This window comes from Lucilia cuprina, chromosome 4, assembly GCF_022045245.1.
Source record: "Lucilia cuprina isolate Lc7/37 chromosome 4, ASM2204524v1, whole genome shotgun sequence".
NCBI lineage: Eukaryota > Metazoa > Arthropoda > Insecta > Diptera > Calliphoridae > Lucilia > Lucilia cuprina.
This window is the reverse complement of record NC_060952.1, coordinates 11,048,733-11,061,232: the sequence shown is the minus strand read 5'-3', so window position 1 is coordinate 11,061,232 and position 12,500 is coordinate 11,048,733. Positions and strand designations below refer to the sequence as shown.

Genomic DNA, 12,500 nt, shown 5'->3' with positions numbered 1-12,500 from the left:
CATCTTGAAATTGCTCACATCTGCAGGTTGGATCAATACAATATTTCATCTGAGGAGTGAATTGATTATGTCAGAAAGGAGTATTTTCCATTCTACTTTACTTTTACTGTTTGGTCTTTCCGCGTTTGTAACATATGGAAATATTCAATTAAGACCCACATAACTACTTATAACTTTCTGCATCGATCTAGTCAATGATTACCTACCCTCCATAGAAGTGCCCACACAGGCAACAAGTTTTATATTCCTCGCAGAATATTACTTTAAAAATTACATTATTGCAAGAGTTCGATAAAAACAAGTTTTGTAGAAATCATTACTCTCTTACAAAAAATTAGAATTTACTATATGAAAGTACTGATAAAAATCTGCAGAAGTGATTATTTTAACACAGGCTTGACAAAGGAGGGATGTCCTTATTCTTTGAGAACTTGCAAAAAAGCAAGAAAAAGTAGAATTTACTCTATGAAAGTACCGATAAAAACCTTCAGAAGTGATGATTTTAACACACGCTCGACAAAGGAGGGATGTCCTTATTCTTTGAGTCAAAATTCGCTACTTCTCAAGTCATTCTCAAGAAATAATCTACATGTTTTCTGGTAATAATTTTTAACTAACTTGATTTAAATAATATTAACAAGATGCCAAAAATAAATTTTTTGGCTTATTTGTAAGTCATTAAACATCACTTTCTCAGAAGGTATTAAAGTTTATTTAGTGGTATTTTTGAATTGGTGATAAGAGTTATTTAACAGTAATTTTGGTTTTGTTGGTATGTTTTAGATTAACCCCTATATGATTTCATTAACACCTCTTACACACAATAGTTTATTATGATAAATCGTTCCAAATAGACAAAAATTATTCGTTTTAACTGACCCAAATACTTTATAAAAGTTTTATTCCAATTAAAGACATGCTATGTCTTGTAGTTTTAATTAGTGTTTCCATTTCAAAATTTTTAATTTTTTTTCAAAGTCATTCAATTTCATTTGTGTAAAATTCGAATTATTTTTACAATAAATACTGCCAGTTCCTGTAAATGCCAACGAAAATTTCTTTCTCATTTTATATTGAAAACAATAACAATTTTTCGAATTTATTTATTGCTTTCAATATAAATCTAGAAAACACTTGTTCATTCGCATTTAGAGAAAGAGGCACATAGTTTTTAATAAATACAAAAATATTTTTCGTTTAATTAATTATTTGTGTTGAGTTTTCTTTTTTTATATTTAATTTGATGTTATTTATGATTTCCTTTAAAATATTAATCCATTTTGTGTTTTTTTTTTGTAATTTTAAGAGGTACTCGAATACAGGTTGTTTTTTTCACATCTCAACTCATGATTATTTTTGTTTTGCTTAAGTTTATCAATTTTTTATATTTATTAAAAATGTAGTTAATTTTCCAAGAGAATATATTGCAATTTCGTTTTATACTATGTAATATAAAACGAAATTGCAATATATGCCAAATTTTAAGGACCTTACTCATATTAAAGGTTTAAAAACAAATGTTAATACAAAATGTATTTTATAAACCTTTGATAAATGATTATGAATAAGATGGTTAATTTGAGTCTCTTACTTCTTACTATTTTTATGATAATAATGAATATGAATAAATTGCTCAATTAACAATTGGTATCGTAGCCTTGTATCTTTGTATGTTATATTATTATAGTTTTGTTTTCAAAACAATTATTATACAAATTACAACATACAACTTTACAATTTTACAAACCCGATGGTGAATTGTACAAAAATAACTATTGAAATACCCAAACATCTTGTTTTTGTGGAATTTTAATATTTTAAATGAAATTTTAAAAGCTAACTATAAATATATAGAAGTTTTGGAATTGAAAAAGTATACAGCTTAGTAAACTTTATCCTTGAATAAATACAAAAGCTATGAATGTGTTATAAACATTTTTTGACAAAATTTTCTTTAAAAATTTGTAAAATTTCAAAAAGAAGACTTAGATCATTTACCCACTAAGCCTACAAATACATATTTACTTTAAACTTTTCATAAATTGTTAAAATTAAAAAAGAAAAATTAAAATTATTTTAAAAAATTACAACATATAAAAAAAATGTCTTTTTGTGGTTTGTCTTTTTTTTGTTAAACTGCAATCAGGTACGTTTTGGATATTTTTCGGTTTAATTTTATGGTTTGCAAAAAAATGAACTCAATTTTAGTTTAAAACAATTACAATCATAATAAATAAATTAAAATAAAATAATAGTTAAAACATTATAGTTATAAAAAAAACATATAAATAAGGAATGCAACAATTATGTATAATAATATAAATAAAATTAATTAAACACTTTTTAATAATGACAATAAAAATTAAAACAAAATACATAAATTAATATAAAAATTACTAAATAATTATTAAAAATAAAAAATGGTTTGACTATTGCAAATGTTTGAGGGGTTGGATGGAGGCATTGAAAAGGTTTTATTTATTTGTTGGTGTTGTTTTATTTAGTGTCAATCAATGGTTTTTGATTTTAGGCTATTGCTAGTTTTGTTGTTGTAGATGTTTGTATTGATATTTGGGACATGCTTAAATATATTTTAAATTATAATATAAAACAAATAATTTGTTTTTGTTATTTATTGTAATAATAAATATATAATTAGCCTCAATCATATGAAAATCGTATTATATATGAAATATTTTTTTCTTACAAATTATAAAATCTGTATTAAATAGTATGGTATTTGTTTTTTAAAGAAAGTATTCAAAGTTTAAGAAGTTCTAAAGAGAACTCGTAAATCATTTTTATCTAGAGCGTATGATTATGATTACCAAAATTAAATTCATCATACGCCCAAGTGTTACAAATTATCTACAATATTTTGTTATTTCGACTGTAAATTTACTAATTTAATAGTTTTATACTGAATTGTAGTGTCATTTATCGACATCTGTGGTGACACAGTGTTATATAAATAAAAAGTGGAAAATAATTCTGTAATTTATTAACAGTTTGTACGTCTTTAATGCAATCTCACTTGCATAAAGAATAATTTGAAAAAAGCTTGGTGTTTTATGAAATCATTCGATGGGTCCATTAAATCCAAATTTAAAACTCGACCACTTTAGTCATGTTAAATTTCATTAAAATCGTAGGAGCATTTTAAATGTTACAGAATAATTCCATGTTTTATTTTGTTATACCACTGTGCAGTGTGCCGATATTGTGTGTTTTAATGAAAACTTTCAACAATTTGTAAGTAAAATCAACATTTTAATTTGAGAAATTTAGATAAAAAGTTTAAAAACATAAATTTCCGAATAGATTTTTTAAAGATATATGTATTAATAGTAGGCCGACTCACTTTGTATGAAAAGCAAAAACGTGTTTTTGTTATCCCTCTCAAAATTTACCTTGCTTTGTTTTATGATGATTCCCGAAATATCTGAAGTCTAGCTATGACCATTCGTGAGCTGGACCAAAAGGAAAAGGAATTTTGGATTTTTTTTAAATTTAGTTTTGTTTTAAAACAAAATATACAATATGGGGTATCGTTTGGAAGAAATTTTAAAGCAGCGTCCAATGATGTATTAATCATAAATAACCTCATAATTATCATATTCCAAAATATTTAAAATTGTTAGGTTTTTCATACACAATTTTGCAAAATTTGTACTTCACAACAACTTTCATATGTTTTATATTGCTTAAGAAAAAACTGTAAAATTTAAAAAAATAACTGAAAAGGGACATTTTTCTAATCGGTCCGGCTCACGAATGGTGATCGATAGACTAAAAACATTTTGGGAACAATCATTAAACAAAACAAAGATTTTTCTGGTTAAAATATTGAATTGATCATGAAAAATATGTTCCCCATATGATTTTTTCTTGAAAACTGTCCAGCTCACGAACGAACAACACTAAACCCAAAATATTTTGAGGGGGTAACTCAAGCACTTTATTTTGGGAGTCGATCTAATGTATAGTCATCATAGTTTTTAAATACTGTTATTAATTGTAAGTATATTGGACAAATTTTATATATTTCAAACTTCTTTAGAATTAACAACACTGAACACTTTCTTAAAAAGAATTAATTAAAAACCAGCAAAATATAATATATGACAAACTCTTAACACTGCCAAATAAAATATTCTTGATACAGAATCAATCAGAAATTTGCTGGTTTTAAAGCAATTATTCATGTAAAATTATAGCAAAAATAATAAAAAAACTTAATCATCTATTTAGATACCTTGGTATTCTTGTTAATAAAATATAAATAAATAAATCTTACAATAAAATGTATAGTATGCCTAAAAAATATTAAACATTTATAAAATGTTATCTTCATGGAATGTTGTGTTTTGTTTAATTTTTAAAAATTATCACTGTGTTTCGAGATTTGTTTATTTTAGTTGTCGTTTTATAAATGTTAAATTAGAAAAAAAAACGTTTTGATTCTGTTTGTGATCAGATCAGAAATAAAAAATAATTTGAGAAATAGGTATGTATGTACGTTAAGAAAATTTAAGAAAAATTTCCAACAAATTTCAACCATTTGGATCCATATTTGGATATTTATGTTTCGTTGCTAAACCGCTTGAGGTTGTGGCAAAAGTCGTTAGTGGTTGTGACCAAGTTTTAAGCGATTTTGAAGTTGTAGACACTGATGCCGAGTCTGTTAAAGGATCAGTGACAGGAACTATATACGATAACTCGCTGTTATGAGGATAATTCGTTGTTGCTGTTAATGCTGCCGCTGTTTTTAATTTGGATGATTGAGGTTGTTGGTGTTTTTCTTTTTTAAAGGAATTTTGTAAATTCGTAGATTTTTTGGATTTATTTTTCTTATTATTGTTATTGTGGATTTTCGTTTTGAATATTGAAGTTCTTGTTGTAGGTGAAGTTTTCGACGTGGATGGATTTAGGGGGCAATGACTTGAAATTATATTGAAATGCTGGAAAATAAATAATTTAAAGTAAATAAATTAACTAATTTCTTAGATTTTACCACTTTCCACTTACCTCTCCATTATGTTGGAAACCATTTTTCAGCACCTCTGCCGTTACATCCGTTTCGGAGGTGGGCGTTGGTGTTGAGGCCGTCTGCTCTTCGGCCAATAGACAAATGCCATCTATCGATGTGGAATGTTTAGGAAAATTACCATGGAACTGTTTAGACTTAATGGAATTGGCAGTACTACAACTGCCATTACTATTACTACTGCTACTTAAACTATTGCTGCGACGTGAGCTAAAACTGCTATTCATAGTTTCAACTGGTGATAAAGTCAAAGCTATGGAATTTGGCGGTGTTTGCACACTGGCCGCAAATGTTGAGGAACTTTGTTTCTGCGCTATGGCCACACTGTGGGGATGTATCGTTTTGAAGGGTATAAAAAAGGGTTTTGTTGTCGTTTGGCCACTACACTCCGAGACGGTGGCCACTTTTGAGGACTTTTTATGGGGACTTGTCTTGCACAATGGCTGCGACGATAGATTATGTTCACTGCCCATATCGTACTCACTTAAAATCGAAGAATTATTAGTAATTTCCAGATTATCTAAGGCTTTAAGTGTCACATCTCCATTGCCATTGGGCAGCTGGGTAGTCTCGTATTTGGAACGTTCACTGGGCATAAGATCAATTCTTCGTCCCGCCACCTTAGGTATAAGATTTTGCATTTCATGACAGTCTGGTGGCATGGTAGTAGAACTAAGACCACCAGCACTACCTCCCGGCAAACCAGTATTACTAAGATTGCCAAAGTGTATGTCGGTGGGTGTGGACAAGTGGGTGGGTCCTTGCTGACGAGCCTTAAAGCGTTTTCTTTGTATCATTATTAAAATAGCAAAACCAAAGATACAAACTATGGAGAGTAAAGAACCAATAGCAATGCCACTATAGACCTGAGAACTAGAACCAGAACCTTCCTTTTCCAAGGACAAATGATTGATATGGCGTAAATCTATGGAAATGGGAGCACCAACACCCGTCTCACCCACCACTCTAACGGAAATATTTATTTTGGCTGACTCCGATATATTGGGAAACTAAAATCAATAATAAAATTTACAATTTTCTAAAAAAAATAGTCTTCACCTTTAAAAAACCCACCTTATAGTAACAAATTTTACAATCTAACACATTAGCCTCATGCGTTACATTACCCAGAGTCCATAAAATATTATAATGATGTATTTTACCATTTGGCTGTAAAGGCGGTTCCCAGTTTAACTTTAAACCATTTTGTCTAGTGACATTTGGAACATTTATAGTACCCGGAGGATCTTGTAAAGTCACAACATCCATTTGTCCATAGAATATGTTGGTATCGCAGCTAGAAAAATGAAAACTGTAGTGGGTATTGGGATGTAAATTTGTTATTTCCATGTCGGTATGCTCTAACGAATGTTTTTCACATTTTCGTTTTTCCTCGATAATATGCGGAAAGTGTATACGACGATAACACACTTGTACACAGGACTCATTGAAACCCTCCTGAAAATGAAAAATTAACATGCGCGATTCTATGGTGGTCAAATGATAAGGTATGGCTATAACATCACCAGTATCATTAACAATCTGAAAAGATTGACATTCTTTATTTTTGTTTTATTTCAATTAAATTAAAATTGATTTACCGATTTCCATTCTACATAACGAAAATCTTGAGCCAGATTTTCATTTTCGCTGGTAATCAGTAAAACTCGCAATTTTAAACGTGTAAAATGATTCATCATTAAACCGGTAACATTGGCTGGTAGGACCAAATTAAAGATATTCTCCTCTCCATCTAAATTATTCGTTATGGTGGCATCATTATCACTATAACTTGATACGGCATTTTGAAGAACTCTTCGCGATTCGCTGGCATTTAAAGCTTCAATATTTCTTAATTTATGATAAATATCTTCAGCATTTAAATTTACTATTTGTACGGTGCCCACCAGGGGCTGTGACACTGAATATTGCGGATCAGGACTACTATTGTTGATGGAAAATTGTACAATAAAATATTTCTTGGTATTCATTGCAATCAGGGACCAGGTGACAAAAGTATTATTGCCTAATTGTACAACGCGCAGAGGTACTAAGGTAAAATAAGAAAGTATTTTTAATATTGCTAACGAATTGATTTTGTAATACTTACAGCCCTGGGTACAACATGTAACCGGTTGACTTCTTAGTGTGCTTAACATACCCGTAGGATTGCTGCCCACACTAATGTCGGAGGTGGGCACTAGGCCACGTATTATTAGCTCAAATGGTCGTATGTATGGTAAATCATTGTCTATAATGACGTATGAAGTATTCAGTTTCATCGGTGAGAATGGCGAGCTCCAACGAAATGGATTATTTTGTATAATATTCACTACGAAGAGGGACTAGGAAAAGAAGAGAATAAGAGCAAGTGTTTTAGGTTTGAAATGTAAATTTTTCCTCTTAAAAAATAACTATTTTTTCATAATATTTTTTCTATAAGATTTTTTTCGAAAAAAGCATCACTTACCACTGAACTTTCATTTTCAAACGTTACATTCACCGAACTAAATGTATGAGCAAAACAACGTATATTCTTTAGAGGATTTGCTTTAACAACCACTCGATCTGGACGTATTTCACCGGCTGTGTAAACCTCACCGGCTATATTACGAGCAAAACATTGATATATCCCACTTTCTTCGGGATCAAATGATTCGATATGCAATTGATTGCCATTTATATAACGCGTTATAGAACTATTAAATACTTCACCATTATGATACCATGTTATAGTGGGACGGGGATTCCCCGTCACTAAACATTTATAGACGATTGTGGCGGCTGCATAACCCTTATACATGGGCAATTCTTGGGAAACAACAGGAGGTCTGGTAACAATGACATGAAAGGTCTGAAAGTATATGTCGTTAAGAATAGTTATTTCTTACAAGAACAATGTGGAAAACAAAATTTTACCAACCTGATTACTTATAATTGTAGCACATGTATAATAGCCTTCATATTGTTCTATACTGTTTCGTATGTGATATTCTTTACTATTATTCGATAACTTAATCCATGGTGTAGCACTTGACTGATGAAACCACCATTCAATGGGTACATCATCCGTTGGTGTACAACATGTTAAATTTAAATCATCATTTAGCGGAACATATAATGTGGTATTTTGTAAATGAGGTATTAATTGTCCATTGGGAGGTCTTTGATCATCACTAGTTTCCTCAACATTTAAATTTAATGTTGCTTGACGATGCTCTTTGGCTGTGTATTGATTGTGGGCATTACATCTGAGTAAAAGGAAAGATGAAGTTTAAAAAAATTTCCTTTTTACTAAAAAAATGTTCGATAAAATTCTCTTTTTATAAAAAAGTATAGAACATTTTCGAAAACTAAATCCGTTTTCACAGAATACTTAAAAAATTCTCTTTTAAGAGAAAATACTCTTTTACTCTTTTTAAAGAAATTTCTGAAAAAAATTAATAAAAGTTTTTCAAAAAAATTGTCCTTTATGTTCATTTATACGAAAATTTTGAGAGAATTCTCTTTTATAAAAAAAATTTAGAAAAAATTATATTTTTGTAGCAGATTTTTTTATTTTCGATAAAATTCTCTTTTAAGAGAAAATATTAATTTTGAACAGAAAAATTTTAAGAAAATTCCCTATTTCGGGTACATTTTCAAAAGAATCTTCGAAAAAAAATTTATAGAACTTTTTCGAAAAAATTGTCCTTTATGTCTTTTTATACGAAAATTTTGAGAGAATTCTCTTTTTTGTAAAAAAATTTAGAAAAAAAAATATATTGTTATAGCAGATTAAAATCTCACTATAGAAAGTTTTCCAGAAAGTTACATCAGAAAGAAACATTTTCGAGAAAATTCTTTTAATAAAAATTGTCCAAAAAATTCTCTTCTTATTTCTTCTTAATCTTTCAATTTTAGATAGAAAAAGTATTCTTTAAAAGGATAATTAATTTTCTCCTTTTAAAGAATACTTTTGAGAGAAATTTTCCAAAAAATTTTCTCTTTATGGAAACTTTTCTAAAAAATTCTCTTTTTATAGAAAATGTTATTTTATAAAAATTTGATGAAATTTTTTTTTATAAAAAAATTTTCAGAAAATTCTTTATAACAATTTTCGAGAAAAACTGTTTTTATACAAAATTTAAAAAAAAAAAAACTTTTTCTTAGAAAATGTTTGAAAAAATACTTTTAGAGTAAATTCACTCTTAAAAGAAGCTTTTTGAAAAAATGTATTTTTTTTTTAATTTTAGAGAACTTTTTTCCTAAAATAAATTGTATATCTCTATTTAAATAGCTGTTACTGTTTGATAATTCTTATTTTGAAAATTACGTTCGTGTGTTTTTCATACATTAATACTTAAGCAGGTATCAATGTCAGACATGTAACAGTGTAATTAATGTTCTATGAAATTGTATGTTTGGCGGCAGCAGTTTGTGTTAAACATTTATGTAATTACAACAATTATTAATGCCAACCAACTGAAAAAGAGTTTATTTTTTATTCGTCTTACTTATGATTATTAAGTGTAAATAAGGAATTTCAAACTATTTACAAAACAAAAATAGCATTTAGCAAAACATTAGGGGCATTCAATTAAAATATTTTCAAAGTAAAATTGCTTACCGATATTTGCCAGCATTTTCTGCTTTAACTTGTCTTATAACCAAACTGCCATTATTTAAAAATAAAAAACTGTTAAAAATAGAAAAAAACATTATTATAAATTTAACATTCAAAATACAAATGTATTAAAAATTATACAGTCTTCAGTAACACACATCAATCGAAGAAATTTTATGAAAAGTAAGAAAATCAAAAATAATTTATTTCATAATTATTTTATAAGCCAAACATTTTAAATATTTATATAAAAAAACACTTTTCTTTCGATTTAATGGCATAACTTTGATCTCTACTCGCCTGTTCTCATTGAAAATTTTCGATAACGATACATTTCCATAATACCACGTTACATTGGCAGGTGGAATGCTAAAAATAGGACAATTTAATGTGAAGGACAAACCAGATTGTGCTGTTAAACTAACATTGGCAGGACGACGTTTGAGTACTGAAAAGGAGAAAATATAATAAAAAACATAAGAAATAATACTAGAAATTATATATTTAATAATAAAAAAGGACAAAAATTTATAGTAATAACATGAATATTCATTTATTAAGACACATAGAGACAGTAGATAATTTGCCATGTGCCATGTAAGAATGCGTGAGTATGTGCGTGTGTGTATGTATGTCCTTAATTAGCCACACTTTCTTAAATGTTGCCATACAAACACAAACAGAAACACTCTCTCACTACTTTAATACATTTAACCAAAATCAATAATGATAATTAAGTTATTTGCATTTAAGGCTTGTGAATATTTAAAAGAAACTTCTTCAAGGGTTTTGTAATTAAAAATAATTTATGTTAAACTGTTCTAAGTATTGTTATAATACGGCCTAAATTTATTCTTCTTTAAGCATCTTCTTAAAATTCACAAATAAGTTTAGACTTAAGTATGTATAGGTAAAGTAAAAATTATTAAATAATTATCTTTTAAGTAAATATTATAAATTTGAAATAGCAGTGTAGTCTTGTGGAAAATACAAATTCTTTTTATTATATAGTTAAAACTGAATATTAAGGCGACACGATCGGATACACATTTTTAACTTACTAACAACTGCATCAGCTAGGAGTATTTTTCCCAGGGGAATTGTTACAACTTTCCCACATAAAGGACCACAAAACATATCCTAGATTAGAATCAACATATTTTGGTTTTGGTTGGATAACCAAAACAAAAATTATCATTTACTCTGAGCTCTACATACTTAATATCATGTTTCTTGGTTGAATATTATAGAAAATTCAAACAATTACTTGTAATTAACCAATTACAATAACTTGTAATTGCAATTAAATACATTATAAGCATGTACTCTGAGCTCTACATGCTTAATATCATGATTCAAGGTTGAATATTATAGCACGTTCAAACAATTACTTGTAATTGATCAATAACCAATTACAATTACTTATAACAGCAATTAAAGTTTTGCAAATTATAATTACATGTAATTAATTTCGGAATTCGTAATTAACAACACACAACTTTATTAGTAACTTCTTAATATTTAATTACATGTAATTAATTTCGGAATTCGTAATTAACAACACACAGCTTTATTAGTAACTTCTTAATATAACTCTGTTAAAAAAAAAAACTAAGGACAAGAATGTGAATGTGAATTGACAAAATTGTAGAAGATATCGACACCTCTAACTGTTAGGACTCGGAATATAGGAATACAGGAAAATAAGACAAAACTAAGCCTATCTAGGGAATTGTAGATCACTAAATGAAATTACAAACGGAATGACAAACTTATACATATAACGAAGATGAAGGGTATACTAATAATTTACTTATTTCTTAAAAAACTTACCAGCATATTCCACTGTTATACTCTCCGATATAACGGCAGTTTTATTTGCATTTATTTTACAACGATATTCGCCACTGATTTTTTCATCGCCTGAAATTCTTAAGGTTCCATTACGATAAATATTAAAATTATTTGGTTTCTTATTCTTGAGACTCTTGTCGTTGAAAAGCCATGTAAAAAAATATTCAGTTTCATCTAAAATAAAAGAAAATATTAAGAGATCATAGAAAAAGTGTAAGATTGACGTCCTAAAAACTTTAACTCTTGTACGAAAAAATTTTAATTACGCGACATCTACCTTGCCCCATTGATGGTAATTTTTTTTTAAATTAGTATGTTTGTAAGTATTTTTCGAATATTTTATTACTCTAACAAATATTTCATAGCACTTTAGTGAATAATCGAAAAACGATTAATCATCGTAAATTGTACTTACTCTGATAGGAGGACTCATCAATATAGGCTTTACACTGTAAATAATAGGGCTTATGCGGATGTGAAATTATCAGTCTTCTTATGGAGGGAATTTTAATTTGTAAAAATGGTCTTTTATCTATTGGATTGCCATTAACTGTAATGAAAAAAAAAATTATATTATTGTTGTAATTTATTTATTCTAATATAAATTTAATTGCTGTCGAAATTAGTTGAGTATAAAAGAAAAATTTAAATAAATACACAACATTTATTTAAATTATTCTAAATGTTTAAGAAAAATAAACAAGGTGTGATTACTAGTATGGATATGTAGGTAAACAACTTCCAATCATATGATAATTAACGTTTATTAATACTGAAGCTAGCAAATTAGGGAGCTACCAAAAAATATGTTCAAAGTTGACAGCTTATATGAATGTTATGGTATCGAAAATATCATTAGGTAAATATGGCAGTACGTTAACATTAATTGCCTATAGACTAGAATAGACTATATACTACACTATAGACCAAACTATATACTAGACTATAGACTAGACTATAGACTATAGACTAGACTATAGACTAGACTATAGA

General features: G+C 28.1%; 1 protein-coding gene across 2 annotated transcripts in view; it reads right to left on the bottom strand.

Annotated features, from left to right (window-relative positions):
• LOC111689435 overlaps positions 1-12,500 on the bottom strand; it is a 79,140-nt gene that overhangs the window by 1,114 nt on the left and 65,526 nt on the right. For both annotated transcript variants that reach the window (XM_046948148.1, XM_046948149.1), the window contains exons 3-13: positions 11,923-12,057; positions 11,487-11,681; positions 9,954-10,101; positions 9,657-9,725; positions 7,971-8,298; positions 7,518-7,901; positions 7,158-7,392; positions 6,649-7,097; positions 6,122-6,589; positions 5,029-6,057; positions 1-4,961 (exon numbers count right to left, since the gene is read on the bottom strand). The exon at positions 1-4,961 is cut by the window's left edge and continues 1,114 nt beyond it. In XM_046948148.1, the coding sequence (XP_046804104.1) occupies positions 4,554-4,961; positions 5,029-6,057; positions 6,122-6,589; positions 6,649-7,097; positions 7,158-7,392; positions 7,518-7,901; positions 7,971-8,298; positions 9,657-9,725; positions 9,954-10,101; positions 11,487-11,681; positions 11,923-12,057 (3,848 nt within the window). In that variant the 3' untranslated portion in view covers positions 1-4,553. The remainder of the gene's footprint in view (positions 4,962-5,028; positions 6,058-6,121; positions 6,590-6,648; positions 7,098-7,157; positions 7,393-7,517; positions 7,902-7,970; positions 8,299-9,656; positions 9,726-9,953; positions 10,102-11,486; positions 11,682-11,922; positions 12,058-12,500) is intronic.